The sequence below is a fragment of the Homalodisca vitripennis genome, chromosome 3, assembly GCF_021130785.1.
Source record: "Homalodisca vitripennis isolate AUS2020 chromosome 3, UT_GWSS_2.1, whole genome shotgun sequence".
NCBI lineage: Eukaryota > Metazoa > Arthropoda > Insecta > Hemiptera > Cicadellidae > Homalodisca > Homalodisca vitripennis.
Window position 1 is genome coordinate 91,819,082 of NC_060209.1, and position 17,937 is coordinate 91,837,018.

The following is a 17,937-nucleotide window of genomic DNA, read 5'->3' on the forward strand; positions in this document are numbered from 1 at the left end:
CCTGAATACGTTGGTTGATTAATCTCATTTCAATTGAAAGCTCCTGTAGGGCTGGCGTATGTATTCTTTGAAACGTGTTTATATGTTATTATGATTTTATGTGATTTGTATGTCTTATATTTGGGTCACGACCCTCAAAAATACTTTTATTTGTTATGAATTATTTTAAAAATTGCATAATACCAATCAGTTATGACTGTAACTACTCGTATAAGTTTATTCCTCTCTCGCAATTTATTAAGAAGCTATACATTTTCCAAATTTTATATTGGTTTTTTAATATAAATTAAACCAAATTATATTAAAAGAGGTAGTTGTAATTAGTAAAGTAAAATAATTAATTACGATTGTTATTAAAAAATAAGTAAATCTCTAATAATAATTTTATGTGGAAAGGTTATTTAATTCTACGGTGCTTAATATTATACATACAAGTAATTACGTACGTCCACTGAATATTTTGTTAGAAGCAAGGTACATCTTTGATGATTTTACTTTCGATCTACAAAATATTTCTATTAATCTGCAATGAAACCCCAGTGAAAAATAAAGTTTCAAAATATGTTTCATGAATAATCAGGACCCAAAAGTTTTTTCCCCAAAATATCATCCCTGTGACGTTATATGTGCTTAAATTTCTTTCTTTTAAGTAATGTTACTTACGGTCGCTATATTTTCGCAATCAATTGCTATAAAGCTTATTGAATACGTTAATATCAACGATACGATTCAGAGAAGAATGTGTTTATCTCAAGTATTCTCAGAACAATATTCAAGTAAGCAAGTCTAGTGGATCTGGTGATTTACAAATTTAGCATCCTTTATCTACGCCTCAACCAGGATTCACTATCTGGAGTTTTATATCTTCCATAAAAAGTTAGTTAATGTAACTACGCTGAATAACTTTAATTCCAGTATTTTCACCAACCATTGTGAGATTTTTTTCACATATGTTGGATAATCGCTTTTTGATATTAGTATTAAGTATGAAGAAGATGGCGTCTGAGTAAGTGCTCATGAGTAAGATAATTAATAAGAACGCATTCATATAATATTCTTTTAAAATATAAAATAATAACATTACTTATTCTCACACTTACTCCAGCTTTGCCATTATAAAAACAGTTTCATTGTTGTAGCCAAAGTAAAAATCCTATGCTTTTAGATGTTAGCAGGTAAACTGACGGTGACTGTTCCTCCTCTCCAACACTTGTCACGCTGTTTTTCGTACTTGGAATAAAATTGATCTGCCTAAACATTTGTGGCATTAAAGAAACATCGTCAATTCCATAATTACATGGAATTCAGACTTTTATAATTAATTATCTTTTTGATACTAATATAGCGTAAGGGTAGACAATTATAAATATAAACTTGCTATTAAGGTGTATTAAGGTGGATATGGTCGTAAATATTCTAATTTAGCTTTATTTCAAAAACGGGGGTTAAAATAAAAGGACTCAGATTATAAATTATATCACTTTCACATTTAATTAATTATGCTAACAATATAATTTGGTTTTAAGGAGAACTTCAGTAAATAGAAGATTTTGTAGGGACTGGAGTCATGACAATTTCACAAATCTGAAAATAAAATAAATTAAACATCATAAAACATCTATATTGAGTATACACAAAAGGTTTAACCACAAGAAAGGTATTACTCTTAAACTAAGATGTAATTAAGTAGAGACTTTAAACATTATATACGAGTAATTTGTGTGTTTTAGCTAAAGTGTATAATTTTTCATTGTTTTAACTTTCATCAATAAGGTTACTATTTCTTAAAGTATAATTAATGTAAATACTCATGGTTCGTTTTATTGTGTGATAATTTTAAGTTCACGGAAGTAATTTCATTCACGGTATTTAAGGATCAAGTTTCATAAAGGGGCTCCTAGGCAAATGTTTTAGAAACCAGTAATACTACATTTTTATATAATAAATTAACAGTTCCCCTTTTCGTAGGATTGTTTATGAAGAACTATTCAAGTAATTTAAACTAATGGGAGAATAAGACGAATGTCATATTAAAGTTATTGCTATTATACGTTAAATAATTATATACACAATAGCAATACAATACAGTGTTACATGCTAACCACTCAAGACTGTTTTATACGATTCATTTTTTTAAGGCGGCTTCTGAAAGCCTGGTGCTATTGGACAGTGATAGGATTAAAAATAGAAAAACAATGTTTGACTTAATATTGTTCTCACTCATCATCAACTTTGATAATTATAATATAATTACATTCTAAAAATTTCTGAGAGAACATAAAATAAATCAGAGACTGTAATAAAACTGAATATATAAATGTTAAATCCAAGACTTGTGTAAACGAGATAAAATACATTTCAGAGTAACAGATAATAATAATCAATTAAAAAAATTACTCAAAATTGTGTAAAGAAGTGAGAAGAAAAACATTCATTAATGAACTAACAGCACACAGAATACATCATCCATACGCACTTGAGAAACAGGAGACGCGGAAAGGGCATCCACAACTGTCTTGGCTACGTCTGTGGGTTCCATGGCGTTCTCGCTGGCTATCAGAAGATTTCCACCGATCTCGGTCCTAGTTCTGCCTGGGCCGATACTCTGAAACATACGTACTTGAGAGTTAATAATTATCACTGAAATTATTAGGCCTACTACTGCTTGAAAAATGTTTTCTCACTACCCTCTAGTTAATATTATGTTTTGAAAGTTTGGTATTTTCTTTGGATTTATGGTATTTTCTTGGATTAAATTTCTCTGCACTCTCTTTTCAAGTTGATCGATTTATTTATGTTGTCCTATGCTGTTAAAAATGTTATATGAGAAGATTTTTATCGATCTAGAAATACTAATTATGTCTTCGTGCGTATAATGGCGTGATCGAATTGACAGTATAACAGGCATTGTAAGAAAGATATGGACACTGAGAATAAGCAAGACTTTGCCACACAGCTAAACGTAATATTCCACTGTGTAAGTAATTTTACACAATCTTTGGATATTTCAGCAACTGTAATGAAACCTGTTGCAATTATTATACAAAGGTATTTAAATTGTTAGCAAATTTATATTATAATTGACAAGATAAATACAAGATAAGTATAATAAAAAGATAATTTTTAAATATTAATGATTTTATTACGGTTTTTTAAAGTTTTTACTTCAACTCAATTTTAACTTGATTGATTTTACAAAAGTGAAAAAAACGAAAGTCTTCTTCGTTATTTGCTTTAAAATCGTGCTATAGGATATATTTAAAATTGCTGCTAACTAACCACTTTATTAAGTAGGTTAATCTTGAATTGATACCTTTATCCCATTATTTAATGAATTGTGAGCTATATTCTAGAATTAATGAAATACCGAAAACTAAAGATTGTATTTAATACGCTATACAGGGTGTTTGAAAAGTATGGGTACGGCTTAATATTTTAAAAAACCATAGGAGATAACATCTATAAACTTTTCACAGTGTCGTATGGCTAAGTGAACTTTTACCTTCCTATTACCATGACATGCCAACCATGGGGGGACGTCCCACAGAGGAAAACATGGAAATCTTAAATTGAAGCATGGGTCGAGTGATACCTCATTTTAAAGAGCTCACTTAGTAGTGTTGAATGCCGCAAACCGCATCTCAAAAGGTTTATCCATTCAGAAATGGCGGGTTGTTTTAGGTACACATTGTGAAGTACATTATGCGCTGCCATTTCTGACTGGATCGTCGTATTCTGATGCGGTAGGCGGCGTTTCACTCTACTAACCAATGTGTTTCCACTGACTTTTTTAATTAGCAAATTATATCATAAATTTATAACACAATAAATACCGATGTCTTTTAGTTTTATTTATTGTGTTATAAATTTATTACATAATTTGCTAATTAAAAAAAGTCAGTGAAAAACACATTGGTTAGTAGAGTGAAACGCCGCCTACCCCATCAGAATACGACGATCCAGTCAGAAATGGCAGCGCATAATGTACTTCACAAAGTGTACCTAAAAACAACCCGCCATTTCTGAATGGATAAACCTTTTGAGATGCGGTTTGCGGCATTCAACACTACTAAGTGAGCTCTTTAAAATGAGGTATCACTCGACCCATGCTTCAATTTAAGATTTCCATGTTTTCCTCTGTGGGCCGTCCCCCCATGGTTGGCATGTCATGGTAATAGCAAGGAATAGCATGGTAATAGCATGGAAAATAGTTTACATAGCCATATGACACTGTGCAAAGTTTATAGATGTTATCTTCTATGGTTTTTAAAATATTAAGCCGTACCCATACTTTTCAAACACCCTGTATATAAAAATCTAAATATTAACTGGAAAAACATAACTTGTGACATTCGAGTGCCATCTGAAATGCAAGGCACTCGATACCTTTGATTTGTTATGATGTATTCTCGAGAAAAAAAATAACCATACCAATATATAATGTCTATTAATTACATGAAATTACACTGGCCACATAACTGAAAATGACCTAATTTCGTTCACTACACTCCTCGAAATAAAAATAACATTTTTAAAAGAGTAAGGTAATTGAGAAAGAGACCGCACACGAGAAAGATATTGATGTACCCGATGTGTGTTACTGGTAATATGCAAATGTTTTTAACACTCATGTCATATTCTAGGTCAACTAGGTTACTGTTTTTGCAATACACTACAAACAAACATAGAGGAAAATGTCATTGTACAAATATTCCTTTTATAATAACAATGTTTGAATATATTTTACCACTTACCACAATACAACAAAGGTTTGTTCTTATCCCTGCATATATTTGGACTTCTGCAAATTGTTTTTAAAATATTGTTTAACTATTAATTATTTATTGGATATAGCTTTGGGATATATTTGAAATGCCGCAGTAAAATCTGGTCATGATTTATCAGTAGTATTTTATCACGCTATTTCATTTAAAAAATTACATATTACTTTTTGCCTTTATATTTTATAACAGAGTCCAATTTACAACAAAGTGTGTAAAGCAATGCACGTGAAACAATTTCAAAATGTAATTTAGTATGGTAAATCTGTTATAATATTCTTTCATTAACAGAAGTCACAAGTAATGAAACGTATTATTTTATAATGAGTGATGTTTTTGTTATCAGTGTACGCACTGATGAATAATATTAGATACGAACACTAGTTGACCCTTATTCTTATAAAACAATGTAAATGATTAAAACCTCAAAAGGGAGAATGTATCGTATATGTATAAGGCTTTGCAGGATTGATGTGGGCTAACAAATTAGACACTTGAAGATTTACAAATGGAAAACGACATTTACAACTACTTCTTTGAAGTGTAGATAAATGGTTTTAACAACTGCATTTAACCTTGGCATTGAGAGATTAAGGGCAACAAAGATAACAGACAACGTTTTAGAGATTTGTCATAATAATAATACTATATGATTTTATTAAATAGTGGTTGGAATATTATTTGGCTGAGCATAGCGAAGCCTACTTCTAGAGGGGATTAAAAATTTAATTTCTTTCTATGTGATCGCACACGATACCTGGACAAATAATTAATTTGAAATATTGTTTGAAACTTTATTTATATATAAGCAACAGACTTACAAAATAGGTGAATGTCACTTCACTTGATTTGGCTGAGCGTTATCGAATATTTTTAGATTGGCCCTTTAGGTGATGGCAACGATAAATCGCAGAATAAATACAATTTTAAATAAACTGAGTGCTATCATATGACCTTTTAACTCGTTGAATAGTAAACAGTGTAGCTCAATCATCAGTTATAAACTTGTAATTTTGCATAGAATCTCAGGGAAGCCTGTTACGCGACACGATTGTGGCGTAGGATGTACAATAACCGAGTGAAAAGTATATTGAAAATGTTAATGAGCACAATAAGTCATTTATGTGGTAGACATATGCAGATAGGTTTATCTACATCAAATATGAATGACCGAAGCGTACAAGAGTCAGAAATGAATAAATAACCTTTCTACTAGCTATAACCATTACTTCTAATGCATTATTATTTATAAACACATATATTTTATAGGATGACCATACAATAACATTAACAATAAGGAATGTACTAAGTTATGTTTATGGCCGCAAACAGTTCTATACATGCTGGAAAATCTGTCAGCGTTATGTTCCTAGAAGATGTAGTGTCAAGCTCTTATCTATACGTGGGCATAATTGAATAACACGAGTCTATTCCAGATATAAATATATAACTAAAGCTATAATTAATTATAAACGGCTTTGAAAGTAAACAACACACTTTATTTTCTAAAAACAAAACACTCAAAGTTTTCCAATAATTTTTAATTTTATACACAAGGCGTTTCGACATTCAAAATTTTATCGTCAGGTATTGAAAAACGCACTTTAACACAATTATTTGAATTTAAATAGCATAATTAAATGTATTGAATAGTAAATTATAGAACTGACATGTTATAATTAATTAACAGCCAAAAGCACGAGGTCAAAATGGATATTTTAACATCGCGTGTTAGGAATTATACTATGGATAATTGATTTATTGTAATGTTGTAAATTTTTAAGTTACATAACAATTGAATATAATTAAAAAGCTGCTTGTATAGAAAAATGTGTTTGTCCTTGTGAGCAGTTCTCATAACAAAAAAACCTTATTAGAATTATAACGTTCAAATACCATATTTCATATAAAAGACAAAACTCGCTGCAGGGTGGGGTGAAACTACTCGTCATCCTGGAATAAATCGAGTGTGTTTGTCGATGTAAACAAGAATTTTGGCAGTGACGTAACTAATCTTGTTTTTGAGGTTATTTCTATTATTTTCTGGCCATCCGGATGTTATTCTGTGCTTATATTTTTTCTGACTACAGCACATTTTCTGTATTTTATCTGTTTTATATTTATTAAAACTACACGTTCAATGGACACCAATTGATCGATCTGTACTGGTTAATAAACGCCGGAATATTTTGGTGTAGTTAAAATTTGTATATGTTAATTGTCTAGTCAAACAGTGTAGCATAATTCTTGTAACGTTATTATGATATAGAAATCAATTTTTCTTGTGATAAAGATTTCTAAAATACATTTTTACTGGAACGGTATGGTATTATCGTTGAAATATTAATGTATATGTAGAAATCTCACGTTTAAGAACAAAACTATACGAATGGTAGAATTAACATTTTAATATTTTAATTTTAATAAAATTTAAAAAGAAATAAAGATGGTTTCCTGAAAGTAAAGCAAAGCTTTTAGAGTTATATTAACGGAATTAACTTTTTATATTGTTTACTTGGAATAGACTTGCCAAACAAATCATTTGAGGGTTTTTATTGGAATTTATTCTTGGATTTTTACTATCTAAAATTATGTAGCCTACCAACAAATTCCGTATATGAATGTCTGATGAAGAAATATTAAGCTGTCGATGGATTTAGCCGTCAACCATAACTGTGACGTAATGCCGCTTGACTTAGAAAATCATAAACTGCCTTCTATATAAAACATGTATACATCGAATAGGTATATACTACGTGTGTATTCTACCCATAGTTCTAGAGTAACTAAACAGTCTCTAAGCAAACTTCTTAGGCTTGTAGTGTAATGTACTGTTGTAGTATTAAATATTGTAATCGAACCGTGACTTTGATGGTGCTGCCACTCTCCGCAAGTTCTCTCCTCAGAATCATCGCGAACGCCTTCACCCCGTGTTTGGAAGCATAGTACATGGCACCCCAGGAGTAGTGAACTGCGTGCGCTGCAACACTGTCGGAAGCAATAATAGACACAATTACACATAACGTAGCTATTTAATGTTAATGTTGAGTTCAGATCCAGTTCACCGTCCTCTTAGTACAGCGTCTGGCATCTGATGTCACATTTCAGAAGCTTCACTAAGAGGAAAGTGAACTAGATCTAAATTGAACGTTCACATATACAATTAGAAATTCATTTCGGATGTTGCGAACACTATTTTTTATCAGTACCATCAGAATTAGCTGTTCTAGACTTTGTAAACATTATTAGCAGTACCACTATCTATGAGATAAGAGTTTTAGAGCACGTTTAAGAACATATGAGTAAGTTTCAGTCTTTTTACCTTGCATGATATTCAAATTTGTCAGACATTGTGTGGTAACTAATATTGCGACACGATTATAAATTTATTTCTGATCCAAACATTTAATAATAATATCATATATGTAAGTTAAAATGTATGTCTATAATTATACTTTCGAACAGCGACAATATATTATAGGGGTACAAAACAAGTGTCCCGTGAACCAAGTAAACGTTTCTCTAACCCAACAGGAAATATTATGTATTATATATTTTGGATTTTTGTGCTTCCGTCTATGAAGCGTTTTTGATAGTGTGTAGTGTTGAAATTTTCCACAAATACTTATATAATATATACCGCAAATATACCTACTTTCGTTTCTAAATTATTCCATCATATAATTAATTTTTATTTAATTAATTATTTAATAAAAATTGGTTAATTAATTAATTGGTTAATTTTTCCTACTAAAAAACCTAACCAATCCGAGTTTAAGATTCCTTCCTGCTAGCGTAAAATAGTTCAAGTGCTTCTAAAATAAAATATAATGGAGTTTTGTATGAAAATTCAAGTTATTTAATCCGAATACTTTCACTTAAACGTAAAAAAATTTTATGTAATTGTAAAAAGTGTATGATAAAAATCTACTCTTTCCCTATCTACCTATTTTTACATTTATCTACCTAAATTTATCTACCTATTTAAAGAATAAGGAAGATAAGCCAATTAGAAAGGCTATCCCTTTGTCTTTGTCATTCAGCAAGAAATACCTTGCGTAGCCGTGGTAGCATCTATTAGTTAACAGTGAAAGGTAGTCTATTATCAAACGCTATACTACACTTAATTAATAGTAGGCTGGTACATATCATTATTTTGTTAAATATGTCAAAATACGAACTTTTATCCTTAAAATGTTGATGATAATATACGCTTACAGAAGATATTTAGCTATAGGATATTTCAGGAAAGGTTGGTTGTTATATCTAGCCTGTTAATAATGATGATGTGACCCTGCTGATTGTTGCGCCTCTTCATCGACTGCAGATACTCTCTGGTGCAGATACCAACAGCAATCACGTTCACGTCAAACAGTTCCCTCCAGTTTTCTGTAGTTCCATCTGCAAATCGTGATAGGAACATAATACATTGTTGAAAAACGTGCTACATTCTATGTGGAATATACTGTACTTTGTATAAACAGTTATTTTAGAAACCATTTTTAATTATACGTAAAGCATTAGTTAATTCTAATAAAAAAATGTATTACAGTTAATTTCATAACATAAGCAGAATTTTAGTGAAACGTTTTAGTTAACAACAGAAACAAATAGACGTTAAATAAAGCGAGACTGGCAAGTGCCAAGGGAACGTTTGGAGAGTTTTACGATCTTCATCCATTTCATACAGAAGTGTTGCACTCCTTTCAAATATAAATTGCATGTATTTTAGCTAGCTGTTCATCTAAATACAAATCCAGAAATATTCAGTAAATAAAATTGTCAGTAATATAACCAAGCTTTGATATGAAAAAGGACGTGTAATATGTTTGGAAACACCCAAATTATTATTTCTACGTTTTTACGTTATGTACTGCTATGAGTACACTATTGTCTGATAAAGTGATTCTTAATTAATGATATAAGTGATCAATATTGGCCATTTAGAGTTCAATATTTGATCTTATTTTAACTGCTGCTGTTTTCTAATTAGTAAAACTTATGACGTGAGGTTTGTAGAGCTATTTTTTTACCAATATATACTTTTAAAACTATATGTATACTAACCTTACGCTTGCATCTAAGATTTCAATGACAACCCCTCCCACCCACCAATGTAGTCGTAAACATTTTTCACACCATATATGTAAACACACCTAGAACATAGCTCTTGGTCAGGAGTCCAGGAAGTCCGGCGTTGTTCACCAGGACGTCAGCACCTCCCAGATTCTTCTCTATCCAGTCAAAGGCTGCCAAGATCTCTTCCTCCTTCCTGAGGTTAGCTTTGAAGGGATGCAGTTTTCCAGGAGCGTTGCGTTTGGATAAATCCTCTGCATTTGCCTATTTATTGACAAATTTTTTCATGATTTGATAAGTTTTATGTATGTATAACGGGAATGAGTCGCACATAACTTAATACGACACAAACGCGATGTTGTTCTGGAATTTTGCAATTCCTATACACCATTTCCCTTGCTCACGTTGAGATATAAAACGTGTCTTTGATATAATATTTGTAATGGATTGTGTAAAACTAACGATTCAAAATTTAGGATTATCTCAGATTTTAGAAAACCTTTCTTTAACCCATTTGAAAGTGATACTTGTCAGTATAATTTGCTATAGATTTTGGGGATGTGGCATTATTAATTAGTTACTAAAATATTTTTTATTCAGCTTAAACTTAACTTTCTTCCCATATTTTTACTTTATAAGAGTACAAAAACAAACTCGAAATAAAACGTGCCAGAATTTAAAGGATTTAGGCGGTAGAACGTGCATGTCCTCCTATAACTAGTAAGGATAAGAGGATTAGTATGGTCCGAACCAAACTGAGGTAACATGCTAACTTTAAAATTTAATAATAAAGACAAATTAAAAAAAAAATATATATTTAGTAGGAATTGAGCAACATGAATGGAGCTTGTTTTCTATATGGATGCGGACACGCTCAATCTGGACATTTTGAGAGTATGGTGTGCATTAGTTAGGTATGAAAGAGTAGAAAAACACATTTAAAAATACGTGATATAAAAATGACGGACAGCCGAATCATGAAATCATGGTATTTCTCAGTAAAAAACGTGCAAGTAAGCTTACAAAAACTAAACAAACAGTATATCAAAGTACAATTGTTTAGTATGATATATAATTGCTGAATATATCAAAAGGAAAGCAGCAGTGCGACAATATCTTGTTAACTGATAACGGATATCTGGCGATACTTGACTTCGAGACAACAGCCTTCTACTATCTGGCTTATCTCAACTTGGATGCTAAATCACTTTATTTTCATATTTTCCATCTCTAAAGAAACATTAGCCCTGAAGAACACTTTGTGTATGTCAGTATAAAACTTTGACAAGTTCTATTCCCACATACATAAATCTGTAATAAGTTAAGGAATTATTATTGAACAAACCAATGATTGCGTAAAAAGATAATTGAGCCTTCTCTTATTATTATACTGTTAGAAGTATTTCAACTAAGAAATGTTTTAGTTGATAAATTGAGGAAGATATAAGAAACACCTTGGTAAATGGTTCTTCAAAATACTTTAACTTTACTTGTTCAGAGACGAACGTTTTTGGCAAACATTGTGACCATTGAATAATTTCATATTGACCATATTAATCATTTCACAGTACCATAATCATATTTAATCAATCTTGTTTTGTTCAAAACTTAATGTAATGACATCAGTAATGACTTTATCGTACGAGGTTAAACGTTTAAGGGAAAAAGTAGGGATTTCCTAGGACATACATATTGCTTGGAAAATATAAATTACTGTACGTAGTATTTTAGTTATTATTGTAAAATTATTGTTTATCTTTCGACGTAACATTTTTGTATACACTATCAGAACTAATTATTAAAACTTATTTATGATATAGCTTACCAAACGTTTTGAACATTCAATCATTAACATTACTTATAGAATTTTAAACAAATCTTTTGCCAATATACAAGGGGCTTTGCATTGTGTATTGACGAATTCAAGGAAGAATTACCCCTCTCCATTATCGATAAGAAAACACAATAGTAGTTTTAAAAGAACATCTTGTTTAAGATTCCCTTTTCATTAAAGTGTGCATACAACTCAAATAAAGTAAAAACAAAACGTAATGAAGAAATTGTAAATTGTTAACCTTGGCTTTAAATGCTTGGCGTTATATTCTGTTTATAAGTTAAATATATAAATTAATGCAAACTGTTAGTGGACGTTAGTTCAAACACGTTATTATTACGACGTAATAAAAATTGCGGTCGTTAAGAAAATAAGTAAATTCATGTATTGTCTGCATACATGAGTACATAAAGTTTTCTGAGAAGAAATTTGAGGTACAGTTACTTTTACTGAAGTAACGTTTCAATCAATGATACGTTTTACTTTTAATCACGAAAAATATACCTTTTGTTTTACTATATTAACTCATTAGCAGCACAAATATTGGATAGTTTCAATGTTATAAGTACAATAAATGTTGAGAAGCTCAAAATTCTTGATTTGCGTGGGAATTTAGTGTCTGACATGGCTATTGAACCAACCTTAAGCCGGTCCTCTTGTACATCCAACCCCACCACAATCATCCCCTGCTCCACCAGTCGGGTGGCTATGGCAGCCCCTATCCCAGCAGCAGCCCCCGTCACTAGCGCTACCTTACCTCTCCACTTATCCATCTCTCACTGGCTCTCTCCCACTGGCGTTATCTCCGGCAATGTGCTGATAGCGTTGGGTGTACCTCCGATAACCTTATCGGGAGGCATTATACGTTTCGACAAGTACAGATTGACGAAAGCAGCAATACAATTCCCCTTCTAGTACTAGCTTGGTAAGAAATATCTTATATGCGTACATTGTTTCCCTTCATCTAAATTAGTTCTCAAATGTTCGATGGAGAGTTCGGAAACGTTTTTTACTTTATAATAACATCCTTTGGCTGGGAAACTTAAGTTATAGATTTACATATATTACCAAGAAAACGCTTATAGTCTAAAAGAAAAATAACTCATCAGATCTGTACTAAATAGCAACTGTTGCTTTAGTTATGAAAGATTTTTGATATTCGAGAACTCATGGTCTATTTACATAGTATTTAAAATAATATTAATAATCTTAAATTGACTTTTGACTTATGTCAGTCCAAAGACACTTTTAAGATACTTAAATTATCCACAAAAAATATTTCATCTTTAAGTTATTAAATAAATTTATAGAACATTGTTTACTCCTTTCTGTATTATAGGGATTCCTCATATTAGATATTACCTAGCTTTAATGAAAATATACCTGTTTTCAGGCAACTGTGAAATGAGATGGTAAAAACTTTGGGTTTATAAGTTAAGGCAGGATCAGATGATGACTCAAGAGGTTGCGGGAAGAAAAGTAAACAAAGTAGATGGGGTATTGCCAAAGTACCGGTATTTTATAGCTCTGACGTGAGTTGTATGCACAATGGGTCCGGAAAAGCGCTTCTTTGGCAAGAGTTTGTGCATTGGTAAACCGCGAACCCCGTTCCTCATTTCCCATGACAATAAAAGATATCTGACTTGAAACAGACATCCCGCCTTTGTTCTTTTTCCCATTATGAGTGTTCCAACAATGATTGAGAATTGTTTGATGAAGGGATATTTGATGAACTCGTTATAATTCCTTCTTTGATCCCGATTCGTACCTCTTGTTCATTACACAAAGGATTGTGTATTACAATTGGGAGTTCTTTAAGTATACGATCACGTACTCCAACTTATTTTTATATATTTAATGAAATAAAATTTATGATTCAAACGCATATTTTAATTACGTCTACTTATAATATAAAGTAAAGTAATTTTTATTCTATTACCAAAGTCACTGTATCAGTAAATCAGAGTTTTCAATGTGTTAAGACATAAGGTTTACAACACACTTTGCCATTTAAAAGTCAGATTTTATCACTCCAGATAACACATAAATACATAGCACAGAATAAGTGTTTATTTCATAAATAATAAGGCAATAAAACTTATTTGTGTATTGAATTTATGATTCTTTTGTCTTTGATCTTAGGAATTGGTAATTGGGATACCACGCTTTCAAATTAAATATCTTGGTCTTAGAGTCTATGTACGTTCACTTTATCAAAAAGGTAAGCAAAAGATACAAGACAATATTTTAAATAAGTAAGTTTTTTAAGTACCTTAGACTAATATATTATTTTTGGGAAAGTATGTATTTATGTTGTCGAATAATGGATATTGGTATACAATTCCCGGCAACCTTCTAAGCTGTACATTATAAGCTAAAGTCTAAATAATATTTTATGATTTATTAGCCAGGTTAGTTGGTTCATGAATCCATACAATGAAGTATATTGTCTAAATATCAAATTGAAACACTGGCTGGATTTGGTCTACACTAAAAGCCAGACATATGGGGACAAACAAACCCAGCTTCAGGCGTTTACTGTGTTTGACTACTCTGCACGTCGCGTTGCGCCGGTTAGTTTCGTGGTTACGTGAACTGTGTAATTATGTGTAAATTGGAAATAGTTATTCTTAAAGATGTGGTGAATATACCACAGCCAAAAATATTTGTTCGGTTAGGTTGAAAGCCAGTTCTTTGGGTTCAAACAAACACAGCTGGAGGCATTAACTGTGCTTGACTATTCTCCACATCGATTAGAAGAACATCGGTTACGAGAACTATATAATAATTGCTTTGTGTAAATTGGAAATAGCTATTCATAAAGATGTGATAAATATACTTACACCCAAACAAGTTTGTTCGGTTTACGTTGAAAGCCAGTTCTCTTGGGACAAACAAACAAAGCTTGATTGTGGTTTACTGTTCCACACATCGATTAGTAATTTGGTTACGTGAACTGTTTAGCTATGTATATATTCGAAATAGTGATTAATAAAAAATAACCTTCAGCGAAAAAAGTTTTTTTGTTTTGGAAACTATATTGATATTCCTTACTTTGGATGATAAAGTTGATTATTTTATTGATCAATTAATTTAAGCATAAAATATAACGGTTTTACATCACGTAGTACTGTGTTCATATAAATCACTTTTAACTTCTGCAGGAGATTTATTTTTACGAACGAAATAATAAGTTTTAAGATAATTCAGTTTACTAATCTCTTGTTACACTTGCGGCTTTTTCCGTCTATTTTGTCAGTAACTTCAGTTATCGTTCAGTTCTTATGGCAGGAAATTAATTCAAGCTTAACAGTAATATATGAGGAATCTGGAATGCATAAAGATATGCGTATTTTAGGTTAACTTAGGTATATTGATCCCCTGGTCTATTAAAAAAATGATATAGTTAATTCAAAATATGTTTAATATAGCAGTGTCTTAATGTTACGTATTGATAATCAGTAATACAATTCATTAATTTAATTATCGCACATTGTATAGAGTTTCTACTAATATTTGTAATCATGTTCATAAATCTAGATATCACATGTTAACATTGTTATCTAACACCAAGTATAAAGCGGCCTAGATAAGAGTCCAATATAAAGAAGAGTAAATATAGACAGCACAATCTACGAGTGAATAGTACAATTGTAGTCCACTATTGTACTCGTACATGTATTGATTTCTGCTTCAGTGTTATCATCACATTGTTTCTTCTGTCTCAAAACTGTTGGAAATGTTTGCAAGTAGAAATACGTTTTTCTAAATCCAGACAAATATAACAGTATTCTTGTGCCGTTCTCTAAACCCTCATATCTACTGCCGATGCCGTACTAATGAAAAACGCGACCTGCCAGGCATTACAGTACACAGGTATTGCAGCTTTTATTTGAAGGCCTTGAAAGTTGTGAATGCATAAGTTATTGGATAATTATGCATACTTATTTCCAATGTGTCCTTAACTTAAGAACGAGACTTTAGGTACTTATGGAATTTTTATAAAGATAATTCACACACACCCACTAACATGAATAGTAATAACATAAAAACACCACAATACACATAACGTAGCTATAGCGGGACAGATTGATGTTGTTTGAATGTTGAGTCAGCTCCAGTTCACCTTCCTATTAGTGCAGCGACTGGAGTCTGACTTGTGCACCTGATCTCAAATTGCGTCTAAAATCTCTATTGTGTGGCTGATGAGACTATGAGATTACCACTTAGCCTAGATTACGCTATATGTTTAATCTAGGTATCTCTGACGAAGAAACTGTGCAGAGTTCGTTTTGAGCTTCTTTGCTGCCAACTTAAAAAAATCTTTTCGGACGGAGATGACTCCATCCTATTAGGCTAAAGACTGCAATTGAAATAAAACTATCAAAATTTAACCTGCAAAAGCAGTTAAAATTCTTTGAAATTTGTTTAAGCGTATCCGCAAAGAAAAATACGAGGTCTTTAAAACATTTAAGGTTTCTATATAGTATTTTTTGTTACTTTGATTCAAATATATTCTTGAATAATACTATAAAAAAGTTCATTTTAAAGAATAAGTATTTATTTTTCTCCAAAACTATTGTATAATTATATTCTACAACGGAAAATACTAAGCTTTAGCGCACACCATCGATGAGTTTTCAATTGTTATGAAAATTTCTGAGGTAATTCTGCTCTAAATAACGCATGCAAACACACAGAATATAGTCATTACACAATAATGTTATAATTATTATCGTTAGTGTATCCGTACACTAACATATTCTTTAATTGGAAAAGTTCAGTATAGAAACACACTTAATCCAAATAAAAGTTAAATCTAAACGGTTTACATGATATAGGCTTTTTAAGTTTGAAGTTTTTATAATATAAAAAAACTAATAATCTCGTTCTTCTGACCAGTGTCACAGAATTTAAGACCAAAGCCCATATCTGTTCTCGTCAGATTTATTCTTAAATTAATGATGTATACTATTAAAGCTCATAGTGATTTTAAATCTAACAATATATGGCTGACAAATTTTGTCAGCCATATATTATAGTAGTTCTTATTATTATTTTTTAGACTGACACACTGGGTGGTGTAGGTGGTATAAAATATCCACAAAAAGAAGGGCTTGGGTTTACCCCTGGAATACCCTCATGAAATCGTTGGGGTTAAGATCTCGTAAATGTATTCTAAGTTAAAACAACTTACTAGATGCAATTGTAACATATGTATTTCATGTATCGTCATAACAATGCTCCACAATTGAACTATGGTTTTCTTTTTACAACATAAATAATTCAAAACACGAGTTGGTAATTCAATGTATCGCTTGGTTATGAAAAGGACGTTTTCATAACTACAGTGTATTCTGTTTACTTATGTATTTGTATACAGTGGTTCATAGCAAAGTAAAGACACAGACTGATGATAGTTCAGTAATCCACAATGGAGGTTGAGAAGCGCCTCACATGCGGTAAATGGGTCGGTAATAAAGTCAACGATAAGGTGATACCCTCTAGCCTCTGGGATTTGTTGTGTTTACATCAAAGTCATTGTACCCTGTAACATAGTCTTTATCCAACTTCACTCTAGTACTATGTTTTGCTTCCTGGTTGGCAACATTCCAAGAAAGATTAAAAGGCATCGAAGTGGTAGATAAATAATGTTTGTTAGCTCATTACATTACGAACGTACTAACTTGTCTAACTCGAACGAATCTAACTGGAAATAGTCCGTGTTTTTAGTTTATAGCTTAATTTTAATATGCTCCACTAACTTGATGTAACGGAAAGTGGTAAGTAAAATCATGATAGGCAATACAGAAAAGACATTTCTGTAATGTAAATGTAAGAACTCTACGAACTGCGTTAAAGGACATTTTTATTGCTTCTACAAACTTGTTAAGACAAAAGAACTTTAACCGGTTAGAATACCATCAAATGTAAGAGATTATGTTAAAAATATGAACAAATAGGAAAACACGATTTTAGCTTCGGTTCACCTTCGTCTTAGTGCAGCGTCTGAAATCTAACGCACTGACTTGACTCATGGAATGAGTTATGTTCGTCTGAAGAGATCCAAAAAAGTAAGTGATTAAGAATCTAAAAAAATTATGGTTGCCTGTAAAGTCGGTTTTACGGGCGAAGATTTTACGTGACAGAAGATTTTACTTTTTCTCGGTAGAATATTTATTGATATGAATATTATTAAATTGCACAATAGGAACAAGGAATTGAATGAAAATAAGAATTGCACAA

General features: G+C 31.4%; 1 protein-coding gene across 1 annotated transcript; it reads right to left on the minus strand.

Moving 5' to 3' along the window:
* Positions 1–1,465: 1,465 nt before the first annotated feature.
* Positions 1,466–12,495, minus strand: LOC124357177 (farnesol dehydrogenase-like). Its single transcript, XM_046808697.1, has 6 exons — positions 12,333–12,495; positions 9,938–10,121; positions 9,053–9,182; positions 7,643–7,769; positions 2,477–2,605; positions 1,466–1,584 (listed from the first exon to the last, which is right to left on the minus strand). The coding sequence occupies exons 1-6, from the start codon at positions 12,462–12,464 to the stop codon at positions 1,534–1,536; spliced, it is 753 nt and encodes a 250-aa protein (XP_046664653.1). The 5' UTR covers positions 12,465–12,495; the 3' UTR covers positions 1,466–1,533.
* Between the last annotated feature and the right edge of the window lie 5,442 nt (positions 12,496–17,937).

Coding starts and splice junctions, on each gene's coding strand:
- LOC124357177 (XM_046808697.1), bottom strand. CDS start 12,464: ATGGATAAGTGGAGAGGTAAGGTAGCGCTAGTGACGGGGGCTGCTGCT. Junction 2,606..7,642: donor GCAGCACCATCAAAGTCACG/GTTCGATTACAA, acceptor CGTATGTTTCAG/AGTATCGGCCCAGGCAGAAC. Junction 1,585..2,476: donor CCGCGTCTCCTGTTTCTCAA/GTGCGTATGGAT, acceptor TTTTATTTTCAG/ATTTGTGAAATTGTCATGAC.